At 48.3% G+C, this 27,907-nt stretch overlaps 2 protein-coding genes across 3 annotated transcripts; both read right to left on the reverse strand.

Moving 5' to 3' along the window:
* Window positions 1-34: 34 nt before the first annotated feature.
* Window positions 35-4,416, reverse strand: LOC112971147 (dapper homolog 3-like). The gene is made up of 3 exons (XM_026076261.1): window positions 4,290-4,416; window positions 1,404-4,159; window positions 35-78 (listed from the first exon to the last, which is right to left on the reverse strand). The coding sequence occupies exons 2-3, from the start codon at window positions 2,347-2,349 to the stop codon at window positions 35-37; spliced, it is 990 nt and encodes a 329-aa protein (XP_025932046.1). The 5' UTR covers window positions 2,350-4,159; window positions 4,290-4,416.
* A 797-nt stretch (window positions 4,417-5,213) lies between these two features.
* YTHDF2 (YTH N6-methyladenosine RNA binding protein 2) lies at window positions 5,214-27,876 on the reverse strand. Of its 2 annotated transcripts, none has more exons than XM_026076341.1 (4): window positions 27,798-27,876; window positions 27,323-27,402; window positions 21,453-23,039; window positions 5,214-6,172 (listed from the first exon to the last, which is right to left on the reverse strand). In XM_026076341.1, exons 3-4 carry the CDS (start codon window positions 23,019-23,021, stop codon window positions 6,149-6,151), a joined length of 1,593 nt encoding a protein of 530 aa, XP_025932126.1. In that variant the 5' UTR covers window positions 23,022-23,039; window positions 27,323-27,402; window positions 27,798-27,876; the 3' UTR covers window positions 5,214-6,148. The 2 variants fall into 2 exon arrangements, with proteins under 2 accessions (XP_025932126.1, XP_025932125.1); XM_026076340.1 differs by lacking the exon at window positions 27,798-27,876 and adding an exon at window positions 27,491-27,624.
* Between the last annotated feature and the right edge of the window lie 31 nt (window positions 27,877-27,907).

Genomic DNA, 27,907 nt, shown 5'->3' on the forward strand with positions numbered 1-27,907 from the left:
TGGCCCAGGGTGGGTTTTTCCCTCTCCTGCTCCTTCAGGAGGGTATGCAGCTGGCTTCAGAGGCACTGGAGCAAGGAGCTAATGAAGCGGAAAGAGGGAATACGGATAGAGGACATTTTAGAGGAAGGCAGCAGGCAAAAGCCCTTAATGAGGAAGAGCCTTCATTAGGGGAGGAGGAGGAGAGCGAGGCCCCTGAAAAGAAGAGAGACTCGATTTCTGCTTTAATTGGCGCTCGCGCTCTCGTCTGCACACCCCCTGCTCCGATCTGGAGGCACGTCTGCTATTAATACCCTTATTTTCCTAGCGAGTCAGAAGCAATTGGATTATCGCTCCTCCGCTCTCCGTGGGGGCCGGAGCCACGGCCCGGACACAGGGCAAGAGCAAGAGCTGCTGTCGGTCTCCAGCGCCAAAATCCGGGCCCGGCGAAGGGGAAGAGATCCAGCGGCAAAGGGCTGGATGGGAGGCGATGGCCCCATCCCACCACCTGGCCGGGGCTCCGCTCTTCTCCACTCCCGGGAAGCATTGGAGGCTTTGCTCGGGGCGTCCGGACTTCTGCTGCCTCCTCTGCAAAGCTCCCCGCCGGCACCAGCCTTGTTTTCTGCCCCAAGGCTTTCGCAGCTCCCCACTGCCGGCGTCGCCCCGACTTGATGTATTTTTCCTGTATTTCCAGCCGGCCTCTCACTTACACCCATGGGTCTCTCCTGAGGCCCCGAGCGGTTCCCGGAGGCCACGTGCCGGCTGGAGGCGTCTCCCGCCGCAGCCCTGGCGCTCAGCCCACCGGCTCAGCCCATCCCATGTGGCGTTTCTGCTCGCTCCCGGCTTGGCCCGGCCAGGAGATGCTCCCGGCGCTCTCGGGACCGCAGCTCCCAAGGTCCAACGCGGGAATGTCCCACTCGTCACCCAAGGCTGAACCAGAGATGACGCTCGCTCCTTCCTAGGATGCTTTTTGCTGCCTTCCCTGTGATTTCCTGCCCGTGAAGCCCTAGGAGACTTTCCCGTTGCTTTTCCCCACGTTCTGGTCTTCCCTGGAGGCAACCGGCCGATGACCAGAGCTTCGTTGCCGAAGATTCGCTGGTGTCGGTGTCTCCGCTGTCTGCTTGCGGCTGCCAGCGTCTCGGCCCCTCGCCAGCCCGGAGCTCCTTGCATGGGGTCGGGATCGGGATCAGGATCAGCCGGTGTCCCAGCTCGTCTCTGACAGCAGCCGGACAGCTGCGAGCAGCCCGGGGCGGCCGGGAGGGGAAGGGACGCTGGTCTGTCAATAAAGGATGTCACCCGTAAACGCATGTAGCCCTGCTGCTGCCGTGGCCCTGGGGACACGCCGTGCCCAAATCCTGCTCCGGGAGCAGCGCTAACCCCCCCCCCCCCGGGTGCTCCCGCGTCCTGCAAGGATGCTGCCCCCAGACATGCGGATGGAGACGGGGCCGAGCTCGTTGTGCCCCGGGCTGGCCCGTCCCCTCCTGCCAGCCCGCAGCCTTGGGGAGGGGTCCCCACGTCCCCCCGCCTCCGTCCCCTGCTCCGGCCGGGCACGCGCAGCACCACCGCCCTCCTTTTGGGAAGGACCCGGGCTCCAGCCCAGCGACGCGTTGAGCATCGCCCAAGGGGGATCTGGGCGCTCGGACCTCCTGCTCGTACCCGGGGGGAGCGGGGGGCTGCGGCGGGGTCCCTGCAGGGTCCCCGTGTCCCAGCCGGGCAGGACGACCTCAGGGCTCCCCGGCTGCCACCGCAGTGCTGCCACACGCGGGGACGCTGCGGGGGGGCGGCCAGAGGCTCGGCCCAGCGGGGTTTTCCTAGGCGGGGGGACACCAAGCCGCCGGCACGGGACACGCAAGGAGGGCATCCCGCATCTCCCGCGCCCCACGGGAGCTCCCGGAGCGCGGCCAGCACCGAGGGAGGAGGCAGGGCTGATGGGGACGCAGGGGACGGGGACACCGCGGACTGGGACAACAGGGAAATGGGAGGAGAAGGGCAAACGGCCCCCGAAGGTGGGGAAGCCCTCGCCAGCTCCGTCCTTCCCTGCAAATGCGGCCGTCTCTCAGCTCCCCACCACCACGCTGCACCCCGGGACGGCCGAGCGCGAGGCGGCCGCTCCTCCCGATCGGCTGAGCAGCCTCCCGCTTCCTCCAGCTCCTCCTGCCCCTGGTCCGAGGGCTCCTGGAAAGGCGGGGAGAGCTGCACGCAGCCATGCACAATCGTGCACAGCCGCGCACAGTCGCACACAGACGCACACACAGCAGCACACAGGAGCCCTCGCCTGGCGACTGTCAGATCCAGCTCCGGCGCTCGACTCCTTGCACACGCCGCCGGACAGCGTGCCGAAGGGTTGCCCGCTGTACGGCAGCGCCTCGGCATCCTGCCTGGGGAGGAAGGCGGAAAGCTCCTCCGATCACTGCCGGTTGCACCAGCTGCAGGGCTTTTTTTTTTCTTTTTTACATTTGCCTTCTGGATTTCAAGCCTTTAGGACTCGTCTTCCACCTTTTCTCCACTGCAGAAAGATCTAGGAGTTTCCTTTCTCAAAGCACATAAACCAGGTTCTCGCACTCCCTGATTTCCCCCGCTCGCAGCCAACCGCAGCTTTAAATGGGAGAGAGCAGCACGGAAAAACCAGCCTGGGGGACCGGGAATATTTTGCCTTTGCAAAGAAATGAAAGCGGTGAACACCTCTGCGTTCTTACCCGTGCCGCGCTCAGGCGGAAACTGCATTTCAGGCCATGGTGGTCTTCAGTAATAATTAAGGAAGGTTGGTTCCCCGGACTCAAAAAGCATTTTTTTCCCCCGTTTTGGGGCGTTTGCCTGCAGAGTGAAGCAGGTCGAGGTGGCTCCTTGCTGTCTGCGCAGCAGCGGCTGTCGGTCGCCTTCTCGAGCCGGACAAACGTTCAACAGCATCCCCCAAAGTTTAAGACTTACTAACACCTCGGAGGCACTAACGCCTTTACTCCCCGTTGGAGCTCCCCCTTCTTGCCCGGGACTATTTCTACCCTCACGGACACTCGTTTGGCCTCTTCCTATTCAAAAATACTTGCGAGGTTTAACGTCGGGGCCGGTTTTGGTGTTACCTTTTCTGTTCCCCTCCAGAAGGCCAGCAGGTCTCCCAAGCGGCGAGGATGGTAGAGCCCGGCCAGGCGGCGCATTCAAAATGACCTATTTTTCCTAAACGATGAAGAAAACAGACCAAACCCAACTCGCCCGGTCATAAATCGGAGCAGCCGAGAAGGAAGCCGCGTCTCCCGACTCCGTGCGCTGGTGGGCCACGTGCCCGTGTTTCTTCTCTCCTCTCTCCGACTTGGGGTAGACGTGGGCTGGTCCTGAAGTCGCCCCGGGCTGCGGGACTCTTGCACCCACGCGAAGCCCTGCTGCGGGCRGAGGAGGCCGGTTTCCATGGAAGGGATTGCAAGGTTGAAGGCATTGCCGAATAAATCCTGCTGGGAACACGGGCGCTCTTTCCTTGTGTTTAGCTGCATGTGAGGAGAAAAACGGAACGGCAAACAGGAATCAGCCAGCGATCCCAGCGCGGGGCCGTTCCACGCCGAAGGAAGCAGATGTCCCCACCGCAGCAGCGGGGCGATTAAAGTGATTGGGCAGTTGTTTTTCCTAAGTAAAAATAATTGCAGGTACTACCCCGGCACCTGCTTGTGAAGGATCGCGGGTTTCAAATCGCGTCTTCCTGTTCCTCACCCGTCTCTCTCTGCTTGTTGCTTGAAGCCCAAAAAGGGGGAACTAGCAGCATCTGAGCAACAGCGAAACCAACCGCGCAAAACACCTGCCGGCGCTGCGATGGGCACGACACCAACCGCCCGGGGCTTTTTCACTCGCTACGGTAGCGAGATTCCCTCAAAAGACAAATTGCTTCAGCCGGGCCTCTGCTAAAGTCAGGTTTTTCTTCCGCTGTTTTCGCCTTTTCCCGGCGCTTTGCAAACAAGGCGGGTTTTATGCTCCCGCTGAAAAGCGCGGGCACCTTCAAGCAATTTGCGTTTTCAAGCCGGTTGAGCAGAGGCAAACAGGGAGGACAAAGCAGTCAAAGAACGGAGAGAAGTTGCTCTGGAGGAAACGAGTGAGGAATCCCACCGAAACGCTTTTGGCCCCTGCGGAAACACCAGCCCAAACCGCCGCCGGTGAGCGGCCCCGGTACTTACCCACCGCAGCCATCAGGCAACGAGTAGAGCTGCAAGGAGAGCAGAGAACAGGTGTGACGGGGATATTTGGAGGCTTTTTGGTTTTTTTTTTTTTTCCTTTTTAAAAACAAGATTTATTCCAACAACAAAAAAAATCGATGCTTTTCAGTGAGCACGTACCAGATTTGCCAGTATTTGCTGTCCTGTCCCCCTTCAAGGCAACCTGCGTATAGTGCTAGAACGAGGCAACTGGAAAGCGGGGCTAAGGAGACCAATTTTCCAGCCCACGGTGAGAAGAGCAGACAAGTCAGCGGGCTGATTACAGGTGTTTCCTGACTGATTTAATAATTGGGATAATTTCAATGTATCACAATTTTCCTTGCTGACATCCCACCAGGTAACGACAGCTAAAGCACCGGTACTGGCTCAGGCAGTAGATGCGGTTGTGGCTCTTTTATTCCCTCTGAACTGTCAAACACGAGAAAACTGGATTTTTGACTTCTTGACCTCGAGCTATTTCCCAAGGAGAGATCTGCAAGTGGGTGTCTATTTCATGCACCCTGAAAAGCTGCTGGTTAATCTCCAATTTACCCATGACATGGGAACAAATCCTAAATAGCAAGACGAGCTGGATGCGGCCCATCTCGCGCCAGCGGAGCCGCAGGCAGGCAGAGAGCACGCGAGAACGGAGGCATCGGCGCAGCCGCGACGGCGCTTCGCCCCGATCCGCAGCCCCAGGCGCACGGTGATGCGCCCGCACTAGCTGCAGCCCTCGCTCCTCGCCCTGGCTCACCCCCGGGAGACCGGCACGCTGCCTTTTGGAAACCTATCAGGGAAGAAAAATACCTTCCCGGGACCAAGGTTATCCCATGCCGGACGCCAGGTCTCCTGCTATGACAGTTCGCTACAGCCACCGCGCCGAGGCAGGATGCTCAGAGTCCAGGGCTCCGTCTCCCAAGCGAAGCCGCCCCCGGCGCCGGACATCTCCCAGAGCAAACAGGGACGCAAGCAGAGGCCGGGACGGCTGCCCCAAGCTGCTGTCGTCCCCCCCCCACCCCGTGCTACTCTAAGCGAGAGCACCCAAAACCGAGCGGCAGACACCAGTGATGCTCAACAGGATCTCACGTTTATTATTGAGAAGTGATTAATGGTGAAAAGAAAGGCAACGCCCATTCCTCATTGGCTTAACAAGAAACTGAAGAAACATATTCACTACACATTTTACAATATTTCTTTTTGCCCAGAATTCATTTTCCTGTAAACAAAACAAGTTTTTACCGCTGTTCTCAGCTTTCAAACCAAATTAATCCAGACTTAATCTGTAATCCGTATAATGCACAAGAACAGAACATTTCTTAGGACTCCTAGTACTTGACTTTTGAGTAACAAAGGGTCAGAGAAAAACGAACCACCTTTAGACACAACCTTGTGGACAATTCCTGTTCAATTCTTCTTAGGCCAAAACCCCATATTCCTCGTAGAATTCCTCTTCTTCCAGTCCAGGGGGAAGAAAAAAAAGAAAATAGTTACTCCACTTTCTGTGGTGGATGTTACAACTCGGTGTTCCAAGTGCAAATGTCAAAACCAGGGGAAGGAGGCGCAAGGGGGTGGAAGGAAGGGAAGCGGCGGGGTTTAAAAATTAGAGAAAAAAAGGCATATGCCACTTACGGACTTTAAAATCCGAAAAAACATAGTAAAAAGACAAAAAACAAAGCGTATGCTCTGAAATCACAACCAAAGCCAAAAGAAAGGGGACAGTTTTTACCTATACTCTATCTAGAAGGGATTTTTTTTGTTGTTTTTGTATTTTTTTTTATTTTAAGTCCTATGTCTTTTGTGAAATTCCAATACTTTTTTTTTTTTAAACTGCAAGTTTGTAAGAGTCTTTTTGAAGTCAATGAAATTAAGAAAAAAAAAGTCCTAATTCTCTCTGGGATATTTTTGCTTTTCTTTCTCTCTTTCTTTCTCTCTCTCTCTCGCTCTCTGAAAGATAGCTGGGATGCAATCTCTGCTGCAGTCTCTGTGGGAGGGATGGCCTTTTACTTGACACGGCCTTGGCGTTCCTGCAAAAGAAAAAACAAAACAAAACAAAGAACACCACGTTAGCTTAGAGCAGCTCTTGCAAAACTACCCCAGCCAAGCGGCAATGCAATTGTATTCACCCGTTTCGCGCATCAGTATTTCAACACGCGGAGTCCGGGACAGAAGGCCCGTCCCACGTGAGCAAGGCAAGTCTGAGAAACGGTCTTTCTGCTCGCAAAAGGAGGCGCCGCAGCCGCTTACGGCCGACGCGACTACGTATTGCACCGCGTCACTTGGGTCTAGCAGCCCATCGCGTTTCCCCTCCAGGAGGGCCGCTGCTACCACAACTCCACCCCCCCCACCCCGCTCACAGCAACATCTTTCGGGCACCAAGGGTGATCAGCATTACAGGGTCTCCCCAAACAGACATCGCCGAGGTTCTCCAAGCTAGAGGTTAACAGCACAAAGATAAACAGAAGGGAAGGAAAAAAAAAAGTAAAGGATGAACCAAGGAAGAATTGGTGAAAATGGGAAAAAAAAGCTAGTCTAGGTCGCTGCTGCAGTTTGCAGCTCCAAGCAGTGAGGATTGGGAGTAGCGGGGGGACAAAACGAGGCTCCCAACTTCCAGGCGCTGCTCTGCGGCACCCACAAGCTCCCTCCCGGGCGCACCGATGGCCTGGAAACCAGAAGCGAGTGACACCAGGCCCTTTTGCAGCAGGAATCCCTGTGCTGTGCAGGATCAGGGCATACAGAGCGGGGAGGAGGAGGAGAGGGGAAGCGAGAGCAGGATGCGGGGGCCCTCGGCGCAGCACTGCCTCTCTCCAGCTGCCTGCCGGACCAAAACGAGCGCCGGCTCCCCGCAAACTCAAAGCAAGCTGCAGTTCAAACCTATGGAGCAGTTACGTCGGCTTCAGTGTGCTGAGCACCTGAAACGGCCCACAGCTACCAGCAGCTCCATTCCTCGGAGCAAAACCGCATTGCTAACTCTGAAACCTATTGATGGCATCTCACCCCCAAAATCAACAGGTTCACAGGTCTCCCAGGGACCAGCGCCACAGTGATTTCCCACCTAACTGCTGAAACCATCCTCTTTATTCATTCGCATCCCATCTATCTTTCAACATCTGCAGGGATGCACTGTCCAGACAAGCATTTACACCATGCTGAAAACTGACAGGCAGCGCAGCACCAAATATCCCCAGAGATCAAGGGTTATTGTATAATCTCCTACGCTAAATACCACACGCTGCATCGTGTTTTCTCTGTTAAACCCAAGCAAAACCCAGCAGCTTTGCACAGAAGCGGGTCCAGACTCTCCCGAAGGGTTAAGAAACGCTGCCCAGCCCACATTGAGAGCATCGTTTCCAGATCATACGACACCACCTCAAAAATAAAACCTGTCAACAGCTAAAGGGCTCTCGCTGATGCTCCTCCCTGCCTCTTAACTGCATCTCCTCCAAGCGCAGGCAAGTCCCTGCAATCTCTTGCGTGAAGCGCGCTAGAACATTTTGGCTGTGGTTCACATGCTCAGCACTGGAGCGAGCTGATCCCCCAAGTCAGTACCCACAAGCAGCCCTGAGATACGCCAAGTCCATACCCGCCTCCGCAGGAAAACAGTGCCTCCACCAGGTGCCTGCAAGACAATCTGGGTTTTTCCTCAAGTTAACTTAAAAAAAAAAAAAAAAAAAAAAAAAAAAGGGCTACTGTCAGGCTTTGATAAACTCGAATCTGGCTGCATTGGTTCAGGATACTTCCCGGCAAGTCTGCCCGGGGCCGCGTCCCCCACGTCGGGGCAGCGGCAGAGATGCCCGCCCGCCTCTCCCTGCCCCACGTCACAGCCCTCGTGATAACTTAACCATGGGGCCTGCCCGCGCCGATGCGCTGGCTGGCGATCAGAGGCAGCGCGGTGCCAACGCACCTTCCCTTCCTCCTCGGCATCTCGCTGGCAGGGGGAAGCGTGTGGGTTCCTGGAAGAAGTAGAGTCCTTTGCCACCACTGCTAAACCTGGCAAGAGTTTGTCTACTAGAAGCTTCGATCCCGGACTAACAGCATGTATAGTCAGCTATTATTAGCAACCTTCCCAAAAAGGGAGGCCTTGCATCCAGCTTGAAACAATATGTTCCCCCAGACTTTGGCACATGCATACAACGACCCAAGGATCGCTTCAGCTCCGACTCTTCCGCGCGAGCTTGAACGGTTGCTGGAAAGCGGCGACTGCTTTGTGCCTAGTTACCCTCCGCTTCCACTTCTGCGCAAGGGAAAAGGGAACAAAGCTCCGTATGATACAGTGCACACACCACCCTCCAGGGAGGGGGATTAGCCTAAAGCACATGTTCTCTTCAAGAGTATTTGCCCCACATAATTCAATTTTATTCTCTCCCTCTCTCCTAAGTCTGCCCAAATTTATTGCAGGTGCCATTTGCTGCTAAAAAAAACACCACCACCCAACAGTCAAATAAAACTACCGTGGTGGAAAGCAAAACTAGTCTGGAGCATAAAGAAAACCAAATGCTGCAGGGAAAGCCACAAATCAAAAACGAAGTTGCCAAGCCCTGTTCCCTCTCTGCTGCCTGGCTCGGCAGCCAGCATGTTACGTTAAACAAGGACAGATGGCAACATGACGCATTCTTTCGGGAAGAAGCTGCAACTGCCTGGGCTAATGCCTCCATCTTCCCAAACGCAGACACGGGTTGAGCCGGCTGCCAGGACTACGCAGCCTTCGAACCGCCCCCTTCTCCTTCAGTGGCGACGGAGAGCGGCCTGGCCTGGCCTGCAGATGGTGGCTGAAGTCCCCGCTGAGCGCTTCACCCAGTTAGCTGAGCAGATGGACCCCAGCCACCGGCCTAATTAGGCTCTTCTCCCTCCCCTGCTGTGAAGGTGAAGCTGCTCCCCAGGCCAGTAGATGGTTAAAAGCAGGGAGCAGGAAAAATGACCCCCCCCCCCCCCAAAAAAATCCTAAGGTGTCAAAACAGAAGACAGCACCTCCGAAGAGAGGTTAGAATAGTTGTGCTACTGCCCTCAAGTCTATCAGGGGATCAGAGACATGACTGAAGTGAACATCTTAATTTCAGGGTGGATTAGAGTGCAATTTTTCTCAACCAAGTGCTCTGTTTAAGTCTTCAGCTATTCAGTACAAAACCTTGAGATATCAGTGCAGCACTACCCACTTCCCTCCATCAGCGCCTCAAATAGTATCTTCAGGAGTTTGTCACAGAAAAACGCAGCATGAAATCGCCTGCTCGGGGCTCCGGAGGGGTTTATTTCAACGCAGCGCCGCCCTGCCCTCTGCCAAGAGCAGGGCATGGCACACGGCAGAGCCTCCACCCCGGGAGACGTTTCGGCAGCCTGCCAGCAGTTCTGCTCCGCACCCGCCCGACTGCCTGGGGTCTCGGTTTAGCGCACCCCGCTGCGGACACTGCTGCCGTTAGGCAAAGGGAGGGAAGTAACAGCTCCCTCCTCTCCACCAATTTCAGTACTGCTTTGCTTGCTCTTCTGTCGGCAGCTTCACAGCTGCTCTCTTGCACCCCCTCCTAGAGGGCAAGAAAGTGGGGTAAAACCGGGGCCTAGGGGATTTTTACACCATCTAATCTGCCACCCTGATTGCAGCAGATCCCACAAAAAACATCTTGGTCCTCAGGACTGGTGGGGTAAGAGGTGAGCACCACGTCACAGCAGTTGCAAATGCATCTAGCAGGACTGATGGCAAAGGCTAACAGTGTTGCAGATGCTCATCCTTCCTGGTGCATCCTCCTTTGATCTCAAGGGCACGGGGACGGCGTTAAGCTCGAGCCCACACAGCTAGGCGGAAGCCAGGAAAAGGCACTGCAGTTAGCATCTGCATGCACACGCGAGCGTTTTGGGCTTTGCTCCGGCATACAGTCCCTGGAGGGCAAAGAGATCCTGTCAAAAAGTGTTACATTCTCTTCAGCTGCATTTTTCATTAGACCTGGGCCATGCCTTATTGATCCAAGGGGGAGGAGCACAAAAAAAGACACCAGGCTCAGACGGTTGTCTCCATCTATCAAATCCCTCAGCAACCAGAGGGCTAAGAACACTGCAGCACTGAAATGGCTGAAGTGCAAAGTGATACGGTGATGACTAGAAAGAAGCATACCATTGCTCAAATCAAGTGTTGACACCCACACATCACTGCAAGCATGTCTCCGGGCTCACGGTGTTTAGAGGCACCAAGCTCAGACAAGGCTGGCCTGTGTAAATAGAAGCCCTCTGTAATCATCCTGCTTAATCCACTTCAGTCATGTCACTGCAGTCCCCAGGGGGTTGCAGCAATGTCACAAGCCAGGTCCTGATAATAGCAACCGAACAAGCCAGTGGAGAAGGCCGATGAGAGATTACTTTATCTAGTCGCACTGCGGGGAGCCAACAACAACAACAGACTCAAAGAGCTCAGAGTTTGTACCTAGAAACGATGACAATAGGTGATAACGCCACGGGTTTGTTCAGAGGCTCTTACCTTGATTAACAAACAACATTCAGCCTTAATAACTCCTAAGGCAAAGGCAAGGACATTATTTCCACACTACAGATAGAGAAATGAAAGACTAATCAAAGCCTGCAGAAGAACCAGGAACATGACTCCCAGTTGCACAACATAAACTACAGCGGGGGTTTATTTGGTCCAGTCTCATCGGGAGCACAGCACAGTAGCCTAAAAACTAGGCAGGCCACAAAGTACAGTCTTGGTTTCAAACTGCCCCGGCCTACAAGCAAAACACATTGCTTTCCAAGCATCAGGGGACAACCACACTAGAGCGTGGTCTACGCTACGGCAGGATCACTCCCCAAAGGGCCGAGACACCCAGCCTTAAGAAATGCACCTGCAGCTCTCACCGAGATTGCAGCCCTCGCTCGCCAGAACAATTCAGCCCTCGGCGCTTGCTGCAACCATACGGCATTTTGTTTTTTGAACCCTCCTCTCAAGGAGGACTCCTGCTCCATGCTGGATGCAATCCTAGCAAAGCAAACTAACATGTCAGGATTTCCATGTGCCTGTGTGTCCAAGGCAGACTCCTGACTTGCCTTCAAAATAAGAAGTTGCAGCAGTCCATTGCCAGTGATGTTTTCTCAAACATACCCAGCACAGCTTTCCCAGCAAGATCAGCTTAAAGCATGGTTACAAGTCAGCACAAATGTTGGACAGGAAGTATCGCTTTCTTGTTATGCTTATCTGCTCCACATACAGCCTCAAGTCTTAACTGACTTATACACCAAACGCAAGGTTTTCCTACAGTCAGCATTAGCAAGCCAGCAGAGCTACAGCGAAAAGCTACATTCCAGCCTGTCCCACCTCTGAGATGGGATACTAGCTCCACATTGTTTAAAATCATCAGTTACAGTAGTCTGGTTATAGTTAGAAGTCTTTATCCTACCTCCCATTCGCATAACAGAGCTTAGCACCAAGAAAGAAGATATGCAAATAAAAAGTCCTTGTCAGTGCAAGGAAGACTTGCTTTTGCAACTAAGAACCGAATCAAAACTTAGCGAAGCAAAACCAAACGTCCACGCAAGCCCCCCAAAGAGCAAACTCGCATCATTTGATAAGAGCACGAGCCAAACAGGGACACAACTGAACTGCAGGGGCTGCCTAGGCGCAGACTTCACAACTGAGATTTGCCAGTCGGGGAGACAGGACAGAAAGGGAGGGGGATCCTCAAATAACGCCGAACGCAGAAGGAAGCACCAGACTACGTCCTAACATCGCACTGAGCACGCATGGCTGGGCAGTTAGGAAGTTCTGGTTTCCTCTTAAAACCTGAGCACACCACAGCTTTACTAGACACCAGTTGCTTCACCATGTAGTCAGAGAGAGATGAAGTCAGACAGAAGAAATAAGGAACAATAAGACGCAATTTTTGAAGCAGAACCAAAACATAGCAAAACTTGCCTTAACATTTGTGAACATAAACACCACAGTGGTCATTCATTTTAAATCACACATTGCATTTCCACGTCAGAACCACCAGTTTGGGGTTAAGGATAAGAAGGACACAGACAGCGTCAGGAGAGTAGTGGGACTTTCTTTCTGAAGTGGCTGTTACACAAGTGAGATGGTCCTAGCTGTCACATACTGGTAGGCATACTGCTGTTCCCCAAAATCTTCCAAAGCACCATCAAAACTGATGCAATCTTCTTGCTTAAAACATCACATTTGATAGCACGGAGGCAGACCAATTCCCACAAACATTTATAACTGCCCTCCTGTAGAGAGTCGCCGTCCTGTAGAGTAAAACTTGAGAAGGAAACAGAAGAGCAAATAAGCTAAGAACAACTATGAATATTTAGAACCAAGGGCAATGCAAAGCAGCCTGGGAAGACTTCTAGTGGCATTTCATGCTAGGATGACTGGGCTCGCACTAGGGAATGGAATTGGACTTGCTGGTTTTGGTGCACGAGCAAGGTACAATTGCACAAGTCTCTTCTCACGTCACTGAGAAGGAAAAAATTCCTCCCTGCCTTATACCAGTCTTTATTCTTCCCTACCACTAGATGAGATGAGTAGTTTGCCATATTTGGCATTTGCTGCAGCTCCGAAAACCAAAAAGGCAGGCTCCCAACACCAGTTCAGTGACTTCGCTACAAGCTTCCTCTCATAATCATCTGCAAAGTTACAAGAAACTCAGCTTCACCAGCGGGCAAGCAAGGGTACAAGCAGCAAACCTGACTGCTCTCTTCCATTCACCACAACTGACATAACCCAGAAACAAGAGTCTCTAAAAAGCTACTCGTCTCTGCAGCCCAACTCGCTGATGGGGTCAGCAGCCCCTTTGCACAGTCCAGGTTTGACACCGTTAGGTAAGGGAAGAAGTTGGCTTTCCCTCATAATGCAGAAAAGAAAGCTAACAGCATTATTAAAGTAATGGGAGTAGTTAACATGGAAGTTGAAGTGAACAGCACTGAACAGTTAACAGCATTCACCAAGGGCTCCTCCAAACACTGAGCCGCGGTTTTGACTTACACCAGATACAGCAAGGTGCTTTTTTTTCTTCCCTCCCCTACGGACTAGGGCTCATCCTCACTGTGCGTCACATGACTTGTGCTTTATGACTTTGGTTCTCTTAGATGACAGATCATAGCTCAGACACAAAGTATTAGCACCAGAAAACCTGTACCACGCGACTGTTTGGAAAGTGAAGTACCCCCACTTTCACATTTCAAAATCTCACAGCTGTAAAGTTAATAACGCATTTGTTCTAGTCTCTGCCACACCATAAAAGCGCAATGCTAAGGACTGAACACTCTTGCATGCAGATGACCTATAGAGCTTTACTGGAATTTGTGTTTCAGCATATTCATAAAAGATCTAGAAAAGGGAGTGAATAAAGTGATAGTTTACTGATGATACTAAGCTATTCAGGGTAACAAAAATAGCAGCCAACTGTGAAGAAATGCAGAAGGACCTTGTGTGAAAAGGCAGCTGAACATTCAAGTAGGCAGACCAAATTCACTGTAGATAAATCAAGTGACTCACATGAAAAGCACTGTCCTAGCTTGATGTACAAGATGACAGGCTCCAAACTGGCCATTAACATTCAGAAACATGAGCTCAAGGTTGCAACGGATAATTCTAGGAAAATGCCTACAATCAAAAAAGTAAACACGATCTGGAACAGAACATCATCATGCCTTTGTACAAACCCAGGCTGCACCTCTATCTTGTAACTCTGCTCCTCTCCATCTCTGCAGGGATGCAGAAAAACTGGAAAAGAGTCAGAGAAGAGCAATGAGGCTGATCAAAGGTACAGAAGGGTTTCCATCTGCAGAAACACCACCTACAGCTCTCAAGCCTAGAAAAGAGGTGACTGAAAAGGGATGCACAAGCTGAGCAGGCAAAGAGAGTACATTGAAATCAAGTGCTCGCCACCCCTTCCTGAACCACAAGAACCAGGGGGCATCACATGATGCTAGCGGGTGGCAGAGTCAAAACAAACCAAAGGTGATGGTTCGTCACACAGCACATAATTAAGCTGTAGAACTCGTTGCCACAGGATCCTGTGGATGCTCAAAGATGATGTCAAAATATTGGACAAGAAGGGAAATCATGAGCTGTTAAACACAGAAATGCCTCCTTTGGGTCCAGAAATTCCTAAGCTACAAATTGTTAAAGGCTAGGAAAACCTTCAGAGATGTCTAAACACGTGCTTGCACTGTCCTTACAGGCCTTTGCTCCTGACCACTTTGTTCGCCGCACACAGAGCTTTTTAATGTAGAAAAGGGAGCAAGGATGCTCGAGCAGCACCTCTCTAGATGTCCACATCTGCAGGTCAAACACTTTGAAATCTGAGAGGAAGACTCTCACCTTCTCATATACCATGCAGCAAGTGCTATAGGCAGACAGGCAGACGCAGTTCTCACTGCGGATCCTTCCCCGGCCCGGCGAGTGAGGGCTGAGCGCTCAGTGCCCGGGGAAGCTGGAATCAAAGCCATGGTCCGCGCTATCTGGTCCGCAGGGCGGGCAGGCTGCCTTCGGTGCAGGCCCACGGTTTGCCTCCTTCCACCCAGACACCAGCAGCCACAAGAGATACAATATTAGACTACGCGGACTTATGATCTGACCCAGTGCAGATGTTCTTGCGTTTGAGGCCTAAAATACTACCTCAGCCCCAAACAAGGCAGAACGAGTATTTTATGCCACAAGAAAAAACACAATACTCCATATAATGAAAGGACAAGAGGGAATGTATTTGCCTACTTCTGTTAACCAAGAAGAACTCAATCCACAAGCTCAAGTAAAAAAGACAATATTTCCTATAGCCTTTTGTGCGTGTCCTCATTTCACTGATATTTGAAAGGGAACACGTGGCAATATGCATTGGAACACAGTTTTATATATATTTTTTTCTTTAAACACTTCAAGAGCATCAGCTGAAACCAAAATCAGGATGGCTCGCAAGAGAACATAAGGTTGACGATCAGGACTTCACGATTTCTTGAAGACTTACAAACGATGACAAGAAATTCTCTGAAATCACTTTATAGGAGATGGCATCAAATCATAAGTAGTAGAGCTGAGAAAGTGGAGCAATCTGTACAGATAAATACAAGGAAGGAAACTAAAATAATATTTTAATTTCAAGATTAGAAGCACAAGAAAGTTTTAGTTTACTTAGACAAGGTTCAGTTTTTATCTTAAATTTTCTACACTGATTCTCCATTACAAGAAATAGCTATGCAGTTAACCCAAACCAGCTCAACACTGTCCTTTTAATAAAAAAAAATTCTAATGGTATGGAACCAGAAATGCCACCTTCATTTCCGAGTTCCTTCCAAAGAACAGCTTACAGAACCCAAATTCTTTATTATTAACTGCTCAAATGCACTATAACATGACTTACACGTCAATTAAAAAGCCTCACACTGGGCAGCTAGTCACTGGAAAGAGCTACAATCAAGTCTCTATTCTAGTGATCAGCTCGGATAATGACAATCCTTGTTAACCGAGACTTCCTTGGGTAACTTTGCTACAGTAAAAGCAGAGTGGCACTGTTTTAGTTGGCAAGTATCCAGCGTTTTGCACCACCGAGGAATCAGTTTATTAACTCATGAAGCCATAGGAAAGTGCAAGTACTACCAGGTACAAACAACATCCAGGAAAATAAGAGAGGGTTCTAACGGCTGCGGCTAAATTGATCACCCAGTACGGAAAGAGAAGCCTCCTAGATGAACACCTGTCACATAACACTTTGAGGAAGACACAAAAAGAAAGCAACGCCTTTCAGACGAAAAGCTGTTGTCGAAATACGGTGTGGTTTAAAACACACAAGGAGCATCGTGCGTGAAGCTGTCCTTGTCCAGTTGCACGAACACAAGCTACGCGTGTCAATGCGTTTCTGCAGTTTTCCTAGGATCCTAATCAGCTTTAAGCCATGTCTTGTGACCCGCTGTACTTCTGCACTGGATAGAAAATCCAGGCAACAGAGCATTACCCACGTCCCGATGCACTGTGCTTTCGGGAAACAAAATGGCTGACCACCACTCAGCTTCAAAGGAGAATTACTTTTCCTGGAGAAATAGCTGTATTCAGATAACCTGAAATACAACACCTCTGTCAGTGGCTATTAACCTCAGTATCAGCAAGTTAGCCGTAACACTTTAAAAATATCATCACCGAGGACGTCTTATGCATGCCTTTCTTGCATACCAAGATCTCCACGTTGTTTCTAGGGAATTAGCCAACTCCACGTACAATTCCAACTCAATTGTTAGAGAAGGGAAGAAGGTTGTTTTTTTAAGACATTATGAATATACTAACGATTTCAGATGAATGAATGCATTACCATATCTGTATCAGATGAAGGTATTCTGCAGCTTGGGGCTGCATTCGCTCAGCCAAGGTGAAGATAACACCCTGAAGCAGAAGGCGGACGGCAGGGGGGCAAGAAGCTTTTCCCACACCAAGCAGCCAGCAAGGCAGTTGGTAACAAGTTCACAAGAAAAGGACCTTAAAGAAACTGCCTTCACTCAGGGCCATACCTGCAAGAGGTGCAATAGCTTCTCCTCGCTTGCAGCCTGCGCTGCATTTGACCCAGTGACCTAGAGATGAAAGGCTCCAAATCCGATTACCAGTCCTCATGAAACAAATTTAAAACTACTCATCTTGACAGCGCCTAGAGACCAACTTCAAAAGCAGTGAGTTGACTTCTTTAAACAACATTATTCAGAAAAGACTGCTAACAAGATATTAACGCTAAGGCTCAGCCATGAGAAACTGGAACGGGCTTCCTTTTTTACCACTCAACTTCCACTTTAGTTGCAGTGAAATGGCTTCCAGCTACTCCTGTTTTACAGATGAGGAAATGCACTCCCCTGCCCTGCAGCAGAAAACACTGATTAGAGCAAAATCTAAACCTTCCCCCCCCCTCTTTCTACTGCCTTTAAACAGAGCTAGAATATAACCAAAAATACATATGAACATCATAAGTGCTTCACAGTGCTGGCTTAAAGGTATCCTAAGCACAAAGCACGGCATACATCAAACCACCAGTAACAAGCTACTAGGACAAGCAGTATGGTTTATGTTTCCTCTATTCCCGAACTACGACAAACATATGAGCATGGACTCACACATAGACGATTTAGAAGACCTGGAACTAAACTGAAAGATGTGTGTTACAGAAGGGGTATTCACAGCAAGGAAATTCTGTCCTGGTCCATCAATCAACTTCTCTACGGCTAGTATTTGGAGCAGAAAGAGAGCAAATAGCCTTGGGATCACTGGATGAAAGGGACCGTGCAAGTGCAAGCACTATTCCCTTACTATCATAGGAAATGCTTGGTTTTGCCTAGGGATGCAATATCCAGGAACCAAATCTTTGTTTCATCTACAGTCAGAAACATTATCCTGCTGAATGTGGTAAAACCAGAAGCAAACGCAGCATTAGCCAGGACGGTGGTAACAGAGGAAGAAAGAAGTGCTATTCCACTCTTTAGAAGTATGCTCTCTCCTCCCAGAGACTACAAACTTTAAAGACAAAACCCCACAACTCCGCAAAATACAGCAGAAATCGTTCCCTTTTAACAGTGACTATGCAACAGCCTGTTAGTTTGAAACAGGCTCATATGACGCCACTTTGTTTTTCCTTAAATCGCACCTTCTAAGGGGGCAGCAACACTTACCACTATTAATACTCCTTTAACCAGCAGACAGCGTCAACCGAGACACAATGCAGCACATTTCAGGAACTAATAGTTCCAATCTGGCAAATCACACATTTCTATTTTCAGGCTGGTACACCTCAGCATGCAAATCAATCCCGCACAGCTCATCTTGACTCAGTACCCACCTAAGTCCCTGTGCAAAGTATCTCTTATCAACCGCAAAGCAAACATGACCACTGACCGCTCTGGCCCCCAAAAAGGAACAGGCCAGGACTGGTTTTCATGCAAAGCCCTTCCTAAAATCCCTGGGGCCTGCAAGAAGCCAAGTACCACAAGCCCTGGCAAGGCAATGGGAGAGAGAAAGAACCAAGACAAGCTCCCTTTAGAGTGCAAGTTTTTACCTACTTTGTTTTTCAGAAAAGAAAACACAAGATGTTACCTTTCACATGCAAGATAGAGATCTGAGCAGATTCTGCTAAGACTTTTACACTGAGGTCAGTGCAACATTCCTAGAAATAGAGATGTGCTATTATGGTCTGGTTTTTTAATTAAGAAAAAGCAATCTTCACATGGAAGAAGCTGGTGACATGCTTTACCTCAAGAGCAACTTCTTGAAACCTTTGACAGATCTAAGCTAGCTCAGGTAACATTGTACTGGCAATCACTTCATCGGTTTTGGCTAAGAGAACATCCAAACCTTAAAAGATTAGTAATGCAAAATGAGAAACTTCCAAGAAACGGAGATGAGCCTCTGAGGACAAGAATGTGGAAGGGCAGAGGCAACAGTAAAGGACAACCAAGCGCATGATTTCGACGTTTTCAACCTGAACCTATTAACTTCCCTTCGCTGGCCAAAGGGCATAAACACTAACCAAAGCATTTTTCCTATGATTTCTTGGAACTATTTTAAAGAATTCTAAAGAAATGATTCTAACAGCAAGAAGCGTAAAAGAATATTCAAGAGTTCCCAGACTTTCACAAGAGCTTGTCCATCTGTTCGGGTAGCAAGCAGGAATAAAGCTGCAAATCAGACAAAGGTTTAGGCAAGTTCGGAGCCAAATGAAACAATCCTAGCTTGCTAGAGGTTCAAAACAAGCCAAACCTTGAGACATTTAAGCTTCAAGGAACAAGAATGCAGAACATTAACATATCACCCTCATCCAAAGACTGGTGGCAGAGACAAAGAGCTTGTAGCAATAGGATTTCCCCAACATAAAAGGAGCTTGACAGACCACAGGCAGGGAGCCTGCGCCATTAACTGCTGCTAGAGCAGCATTTTAACCTTTCGGTGCCCCAACTCTGGTTTGTGAATTTTTTTCAGGTGACCAACTGAGATGCTTCAAGGCAGGCGTTACATGGCTTGTTTTTGCCAATTACAATCCCAAGGTAACCATCAGCGTTCACTCCGTGAAAGCCCAGCAGGACTAAATCCCAGAAAGCCCTCCTCGAGCAAAAACTATCGCTTCTCAATGAAGCCCTGAAACAGCAGTTACAGAAACCTCAAGCATCTTCACAGTCTAAGAGGTCAAGCTGTTGCTGAAAGAAAGACCAGTCACTTCCTCCACACCGGATGTTACAGGGCAGGGGCCCAGAATTATAACAAAGACTGAGTCAATAGTAAAAAGCAAACATCAGTTTTATATCTACAGGAATCCTTCCTTGCCTATGAATTCCAGAGACATATGACTAAGTTTCCTTTGAAAGAATAAATGTTTTCCTAATCAACTGCTTTGGCGCTCGAGTGTCACACTGAATCAACTCAAACATCATTTAGAAAGAAGGCTCTGGTGCACTAAACGTCTGTCAGCTACTATTTCTACTTTTGACCTTTATATGCTAACACATCTCAAAGAAATTGAAGAAAGCAGGGGAGGAGATTACAAAATACAATTGAAAAATGAGGAAAGATGTTTTACTTTTTTTTTTAATATAAGACAATTGTTAAGTCACATTTTTACTATCTTACCAATTTTCAGATATTACAAACATTTGCAAATACGGAAGCTTCCCTGCAAGAGAGAGACCATCCATCTGTCACCTTTTCCTCTGGCCTTTCCCACTCATCTGCTCTTCCTTCTACCCATTTACGTTTACCCAGTATTACTCTTTCCCTCTACCCACTCTCTACTTGCCCTCTGGGAACTTTTCTCACCCATCCTCTGCACACTCCTATTGCGCCAAGATCTGTCCCTTTCTCACACTGCAAATCCTGTTGCTCCCAACAAGTCAAATATGGAGCACAGAAGTTGCACTTCCTAAGATGTCCTGTAATGAATAATGATTTCTAATTGTATTTGAAGTCTCTATTACTACCCAATTACCACTTCAATACAGCCTGGATAGCAAGTGAAAAACTTCTGGGATGGGAATTCACATGAACATTCAGGTTCTCACAAAAAAATAAATCAAGCCAGCTCTACACATAAAATTAAGGAAATTTTCATCTCCATGCCTCCCTTTCACATTTTCTTCAAGCATTATACATGCCAGAGTATCAGTTGCAAAACGTGACTATCTTTGTACACCAGTGATAACATTAACACAGACAACACTAAGATACATATCAAAAAATTAAAAATTGTGTTCACTGTCACGGTAAGCAGGCTGCAGCTCCTGATTAAGTTCTTCAGCTATTGGGTGGAAAATTCCCTGTTGCTGAGACTTAAGAGACCCTCGGAAAACTTGGCAAACCACCAGAAAGCTGTGCTAATGCTAATTCGTAATTACTGTTTTGATCGAATACAAGCAAGATCCCTATTGTGGAGAAGGTCAGCTACAGGTGAATTTAGCACACAGCTGCATCCCCCCAAAAATTCAAGGCCCACAGGTCACCGAATTTCTTATTAATTCCAGAGTTTGGGCAGAATTTTCAATTTGCTACAAAGAATGCTTTGAAAATTGCACTCCTCTAGTTAAACCAATGATCACAGCAGGCTTCGAGCTGATGGACCCAAGTGGCAAGACAGTGCAGTTGCAGGACGGCAATCGGTGCAGCTCACACGCCGCGCTACGCAGTGCCGGGCAGCGCTAGCAGAGGGTCCAGCCTACCTGCTTCAAATACATAAGAGCTCGCTGCCAAGAGGAACAGAATGACCTGCTCTGTGTCCACAGGAGAGAGGACAAGTAGTCACAGACTTAAATTGCAGCAAGGGAGATTTAGGTTGGGCATTAGACAAAGCCTTCTAACAGGAAGGATAATTAAGCATAGGAATAGATGGCCTGGGGAGGGACAGGAACTGCCATCACTGAAGGTTTTACAAGTGGTGCGGAGCAGCTGTCATGCTGATCCCACTTTAGGTAGGGGGTGGATCAAATGGCCTTTCAAAGACCCGGCTCTGTTTTCTGAAAATCCCCAAAAGCCCCCACCAGTCTCTTACTTTGCACCATTCTTATCCAAGTGCTGACAACAGTGTAAAAATAAATTTCAATCTGTCTGGTGAAGACGGTACTCGGGGAAGTTTGAGATTTACAGCACCTGAAGGGCAGCTGATTACAGGCAGGGTCTGTGCAAGCTTCCGCACACAGCCCTGCCGGGACACTAGCACCCACTCGCCCGGAAGCACACAGCCAGCCAAGAAGCAAAGTGCTGCCTACCAAGCTTGTTCACAACCCCCTGCTTTCAGGCTACTGATTTAGCCCATTGCAAGGTAGCCCTCCTCCAGCTCCTGCCCCGCAGCACTTCACCAAGACAGACAAACAATTTACCTTTTTAACATTTTCCTCCTCCTCTTGGCGTTTCTCATAGTGTGAGAAGTCATCAAAGATGGAGGTGGTGTGCTTGTAGGTGGCAATGATTTTCAACACCTGCTTAGCCTTTTCCAGAGGCACCTCCTGAGTGTCCCTGGAGTTGGTCACTGGTTTATTCTCGTTGTTCTCTAGGCGGATGTGCCGCAGCTGGCTGTTGGGAACGTCCTTCACAAAAATCCACCTGACATCAAAACGTCCCTTCCACTTGTCCTGGGACCACACACCCGCACACGTGTTATAGTCCACAGCAGATTTCATTTCTGCTACTCCGCAGAAGTGACCACTACCGTTGACACTGAACAGTAAGTAAACGGGGCCTTTCCCGTTCATGGAGCGATAGGCAGCATCCAGTCTCTTGTTGCCATGCTCTGTACTGCACCAGATGTTATATTTAATGGAACGGTGGATATCGTCCTCAGAGTAACTCTTAATGATGAAAACCCGGCCATGTTTTGGGTTCCAGTCAAAATCCTTGGGATTGTAGTTGTTGATAGATCTCAACTTCTCCAACACTGGGTGTGGTTCTGAAGGAGCAGAACCAGAACTAGCTTGAGACTGTCCCACTCCATTACCATCCACTCCATTTTGACCAAACCCATTGCCACGGTTACGAGGTGCAACCCAGCGGGTGGGCTGAGCCGCCTGCTGTGGCACAGGCAGCTGGGCCGGCTGCGGTGGCGGTGGGGGCAGTGGCTGTGGCTGTTGCCCGGTTGAGGCCTGGGCCACTGGTGGGCTGTTATTGATCTGCTGACCCACCGGTTGGGGGGACACCTGGGCTGGCTGCTGACCAATATTCTGAACTAAGGCCTGGGAAGGGGCTTTTGCCACCGGCCCTTTGTTATCCCAAGTTCCAATATCCATGTTATGTTTTATCGGAGGCGGTGGAAGACTTGAACCTGCAATGCCGTTCTTGGTCTTCAGCTTGGGCTGTTGCTTAGCCGGTTTGCTAGCGATGTCAGCCCAGGACGTTGGCTTCGGAGGAGCAATAGTAGCCGGAGGCAAACTGTTAGATGCCACAATATTACTGGTAATGGATCCGCTACCAACAGCTGAACCAACAACTTTTGGGACGTTGCTTGCAACATCTGTGCTGCCCAGCTTCAGGGCTGCCATCCCTTGGTCTATGGTATTCATGCCAGGAGCCTTGTTCAGAGTCTCATTAGCAAAGGCAGACTGTCCATCAATCATGGCTCCACCCAGCGAGCTAGGGGCATAAGCATAATTGCTACTATATCCAGAGCTTTGAGTGGATTGTCCCTGAGAACTGTTATTCCCCCAAGCTGAAAAGTCAATCCCACTTGGAAAGAAGTTAAAGCCATGCTGCCCGAGAAACGGAGTGCTGCCAAGGGCCCCTGGCTGCCCGAACATCGCATCTGGGAGAAAGTGAGGCTCCCCGTTGCTCAGCTGTCCATAAGAGGTTAGGTAGGGCATGGGTGGATCACCCCCCGTAGACCAGGCAGCTTCGCCTAAGGAGTAGGAGAATCCAATGGATGGACTGTAGTAGCTTGGTAAGTAGGAATCAGACATTGCAGTGTATGCATTATTCTGCAAAATAAAAATAAGCACTGAATAGTTAGAATAAGCAGAACAAATTTCAAGGGACCAGGAATAAAAGCCATCTTAGACTTCCCGTGCCCCACCCCTCCCTACCTTAGGGCTGGGCAGATAAACAGGCCTGGCCTTGAAACGCCTCCTTTGTTAGAAGTACTCTAAAAACAGTTTCATTGCCAGAAAGATTAAACACAAAGGCTGAACAAGCTTCTCACTCTAAGATGAGAAAGCACTGTGTTCCTGATGCCCGATATGGGACTGGACGCTCAACTGCCTCAGAGCTCCTGCTCAGGCTACGAAATCAATATCTTATGTAGCATACAAAACATACTTTCAGTATCTAATATAAAAGAGGGTTTCTCTTGCCTGGGTAACGTATGTATCAAACCTCACTTTGCTGTTTGTTTGATAGAGGCTTTGGGGGAAGGAGGCAGAGGGAGGTGGAATACGCAAGAAAAAGGCCCAGTGGAAGTATACTGCCAAAACCATGAATGCCTCCAATTGCCTGTATTGCAAGTCACTTCCTTAAACTGATTATCCATGAAGATGGCTTTATCTGCACAATTTAATATTTCAGAGTTCAAAACATTCCAAGAACCTGCAAGCAAACAGGGACGTAAACCTCATCATCAAAACACAAACTGCTCCAGTGCTGCAAGCACATACTAAAAAATAACTGGGAAAATGGGGAATAATGAATAGTGTTTCAATAGGAGCCTTTTACAGCACAGCAACAACAGCACATGAAAGCAGGCTTCAGATTCGGAGGGGAAAAACTGCTCCACGTTTTGGTCTCCCTTTTAATATCCAAGTAGCCTTTAGGTTATGAAAACAAATGTCTAATTTTACAATTAGGAAACTCTCAGACATCACTAAGATTTTCTTACATGAAAAACATCTGTCATTTTGTATTCAAACCAATGCTCCCTCCGGGGAGTTGTTAAAGCCACACTAATGGACATTATCATCTAGTAATTTGAACCTGTGTGCGCACAGCCCTAGTGCTATATAGCGACTTGCATGCCAACCCAGTGCAGACGAGATGAAAGTCAGGTTCAGTTCCCATTTAAAAGCTTGGCTTGCAGCAGRCTCTACTCCATTTTTCGTTGAATCATGTTTTCATGTGCCAAGTGCAGCTCCCAAAGGACTTCATGCCATATTGAAATCTATGGAGGCTCTCAAGATGGCTCTGGCACCCTACAGAAATAGCAGTTCTGCCTCTCCACCTCCCACTGAGTTAAGTGGGAACAACAGGTTACACCTAGCCCCAAATTTACAAAAATTAACAGGAATTATTCAACCTAATGTTTTCAGAGACAAGGTTTATTTTGTTGTATTAAACACTAAAAAGCCTTCTGTGCTACTTTGTAAGTCAATACAGGAAAACTCAGACACACTCTCTCTAACCTTTCTGTTTTCCCAGATAAGAAGGGCAAAAAAACATTAAAAAACAAGCTTAAGTCTTATCAAGGGTACAATTTTAGTAATTCAGGAACTCAGTCCTGCAAACCCCAAACCAACAGAACAGTCTTTAGGGCTCAATCTGTTCAAAAGTTGGCAGCATGAAGAGTGACATCGACTCTAAAGGATAATTTGTAATGCAAATAAAGGAGCTTAAAAAAAAAAAAGTTAAGCCAAAGTATCTTCAAAGTATAACATCAATTTTGAGGGTAACTGAATACACTCTCCTGGAAACTGCCTTTAACGGAATATGCACGTGCAGCCTACACTTCAAACCGGAACCTAACACACAGAGAAGCAGAGTTTTCTCTTTGCAGACTTCTCCCTCAAAGTGCATAAAGCACATCACTGTCAGATGAAAATCTGGTCACTTGTCACCTCTAAATCCTCTTCTATGCTGTTATATGTTCAACTTCGAGAGCCAGCTTAATACAGACTGCACTAAGGTACCACCTGTAGAACATTCGCCAGCTATACTCCCATAATAAAGAAGGAGCACACCAGTTAACTAACAGTTGAGAGCCAGCAGTTCAAAGCATACTGAAGACAGGCCCACTGCTCTTAGCTCCCTGCCTCAGTTTCTAGAACTACACTTTGCTAACGTGCTACCTCGCTCTGCTACGCTGCACTCGCACAACTGACACAGTTACTGATTAGCATGCAAATAAAACTTCACCAGCTTTTAATTCTCTCCAATGACTAAGACTTTTTGCACGGTTATTTCCTCAAATTCACTATTGCTCTGCACCTCTCCACTTCAGACTAGAGCTGGTGTTTGGGCTCAGTTATTGTTGCTGGGTTTTTTGGTTTTTTTTTTAAACTGTTTAAAAATCACTTACTGTGTATCTGAGCTTTAAAATATACAGTAACCTAATTTACTAAGCTGACGAGTTAGTAACAGTCGCACCTGAAATAGCAGCCCTTGAATTCAGAGCCATGAAACCTTGTGACTTAGTTACCTAGCGTTTGGGTGGATAACTCAGAAAGCAATTTCAAAAACATTCCCATCACTCTACAGCAGTTGGCTGYATTTAATTCATTTTTCAGAGTCTCATCTGTAATTCCCTCTCCCATCTACAGAAAAGAGGTGTAATCTTTGAYAGTTTTGTATCAGGAGCCTGGCTTATTGGCTCAGCAGCACCATGGTCACCTCAAGACTGAACCGTGGGTTTTTGTTCTCTATTATACGAAGTGTCACAATATGGATGAGCGCAGAAAAGTAACACAACATAGTGAGAAACTGAGATAAGTCACCCTAAAGTTTCGTTCAAAGTTAGCATAGCATTTTACCTCACTCTTGATGAATTTCTAGAGCAATATCCCTGCTGCACCTCCTGGGGAATGCTCCAATCACTTTTTTTTTTTCTTTCCTTTTTATTTCTTTAGTATTTTTACCAGTTTGTGACACACACAAAGAGAAGAAGCTAAATATTTAAAAGTTATTATCAAATGCACAAAATAAAAAAAGTAAAACAACACTTTGCTTCTAACATTATAATAACATTCACTCTATTTAGAAGATTTAAATAAAACTATACTCTGCATGAAATATTTCCATGTTCAGAAGGAGCCCAGAAATTGGTGACATTAATTTCTGGGACAGAAAAAAACACCATCAAATGAGTAGAGCAAGGAAAATGGCTAGTTTTATTCCAGACCTAAGAAACAAATCACTCTCACTCACTCTATGCAATTCAAATCTAGGCTTGTAGCTTTTTAGGGAGATAAATGTAGTAAGTGTTCTTAATGGACAAGCTGAATTCTGAGGATTACAGAAGAGTTGGCAGGACCTTGAAGAATATTTAGTCTTATATTTTTAGCACAAAGTAGGAGCACACTTGTTGAAAATTAAACCGAGACAGAAACCTGTTCTTGGGGGTCAAAAAAAAAAAGCATCACAACTACCAAAAATATATATGTTGACTAACGGATACAACAGAAAAGAATATAGAAAGGGAAAAAAAGAGAACAACTTATTTTTACTAATCACAACTGGGGAAAAAAAAGGAGCCAACAGAATGAACTAAGTGCTCCAGTCTTACTACAGATGTTTATCTATAATGCTTACTTGTAATATCTAATCAGCTGAACTCCATCTGTTATGTGTCACTCTTCTACTGCTCATAAAAAAAAGTTAACGGTGGAGCTAATCTTAAATAAAAAGTTAAGAGGAAAAGTATCTGGAAGTGGGACTTTCAGGAGCTAATCACAAACTCCAGCTCAACTTTAATTAAAGTTTTAAAAAAGTCTTTACAGCATTTATCGTATCTGTGTTCTGTGGGGTTTCTGGTGAAAGAGAGAGAAAACCCCATGACGTGCATTTTCAGTTTGATAGAGATAAGAACCTTGATAATATCCTCCAAAAGCCTCCAGAGCTTTACTGCATTTTACTAAGAAATTTCACAATGCGATRCAGTGTATTTGCTCTCACAGTATAAAGAACCAGAAACAGGCAAGGAAGCTGTGTCATAACAGTAAAACTGAAAGATCAGAAATGGTAACTTCAAGGTAGTTGTTAATTTCTGTCATTGAAACATGAGCTGAATTCTAACTGGAGGAAGTCCTTACACCCAGAAAAGTTACTAAAACATTTACACCTAACACCCCACAACCTAATAATGTTCAGTAGTTTCTGTCCAGAGAAACRTACAGATAAACTGAATGTTACCATCATTGCTACAGAAAGCTGGCAAACATTAAACGCAATTAGGGGAGACAGGGAACAAAAATGATGCCAAATCTGCCTTAGTTAGAGAGCAGCAGGAAGTCAGGGGACTTCTGGCACGTCCTGCCCGTTAGCAGGCACTCTTACTCACCGGCCTGGCCTGGGGGCTCAAGTAGGGTTCAAAGTCATCATCATTTAACCCATCCTTCTGATGCACAGATCCATTTTGCACTGAGAAAGAGAGTTACAGCATTAGAAACAACTCTGCAAATAAACCCAAACGTGAGCATTCATCGATTTAAAGCACTTAAAGGCAGACCTTATAGCACAACACCACCCCGGCGCCTTGGAATACACCACGCTTCGCCCAACGGAGAGAGGAAGCGCTCAGCAGCGCACAGACTAACGTCCTGCTAACCAGAAAGTTTCCCCAGCTCCAGAAACCACGGCCGATTTCACAGCTCATAATTTTTTCCAGGCCGCTTCGGTCACCGCGAGCCGAGGATACAGCCAGCAACGGCCGGCGCAGACCCTTCCCGGCCTTTCCCCCGCCGCCAGGCGCGGCCTCCCCGCAGGATACGCGGTCGCCCGCCGCCCCGCCGCCCCCGGGCCCCCCCGGCGCTCACCTTTGTTGCCTTGGCCCTTGGGTCTCTGGCGCGGCGGCGCGGCATGGAGAGAGAGAGAGAGGGAGGGAGGGAGGGAAGGAAGGAGAGCGGTGAGTCAGGGGGAGCCGCGG

This window comes from Apteryx rowi, unplaced genomic scaffold, assembly GCF_003343035.1.
Source record: "Apteryx rowi isolate R43461 unplaced genomic scaffold, aptRow1 scaffold_43, whole genome shotgun sequence".
NCBI lineage: Eukaryota > Metazoa > Chordata > Aves > Apterygiformes > Apterygidae > Apteryx > Apteryx rowi.

Bases quoted from the DNA above. Each gene is read 5' to 3' on its own strand.
- LOC112971147 (XM_026076261.1), bottom strand. From the start codon at position 2,349: ATGCCGAGGCGCTGCCGTACAGCGGGCAACCCTTCGGCACGCTGTCCG. The intron at 79-1,403 runs GTCTGGGGGCAG...CCGCTTCATTAG, and splicing joins GGCCCCGTCTCCATCCGCAT to CTCCTTGCTCCAGTGCCTCT.
- YTHDF2 (XM_026076341.1), bottom strand. From the start codon at position 23,021: ATGTCTGATTCCTACTTACCAAGCTACTACAGTCCATCCATTGGATTC. The intron at 6,173-21,452 runs GTAAATTGTTTG...TTTCTTTTGCAG, and splicing joins AGGAGGAAAATGTTAAAAAG to GAACGCCAAGGCCGTGTCAA.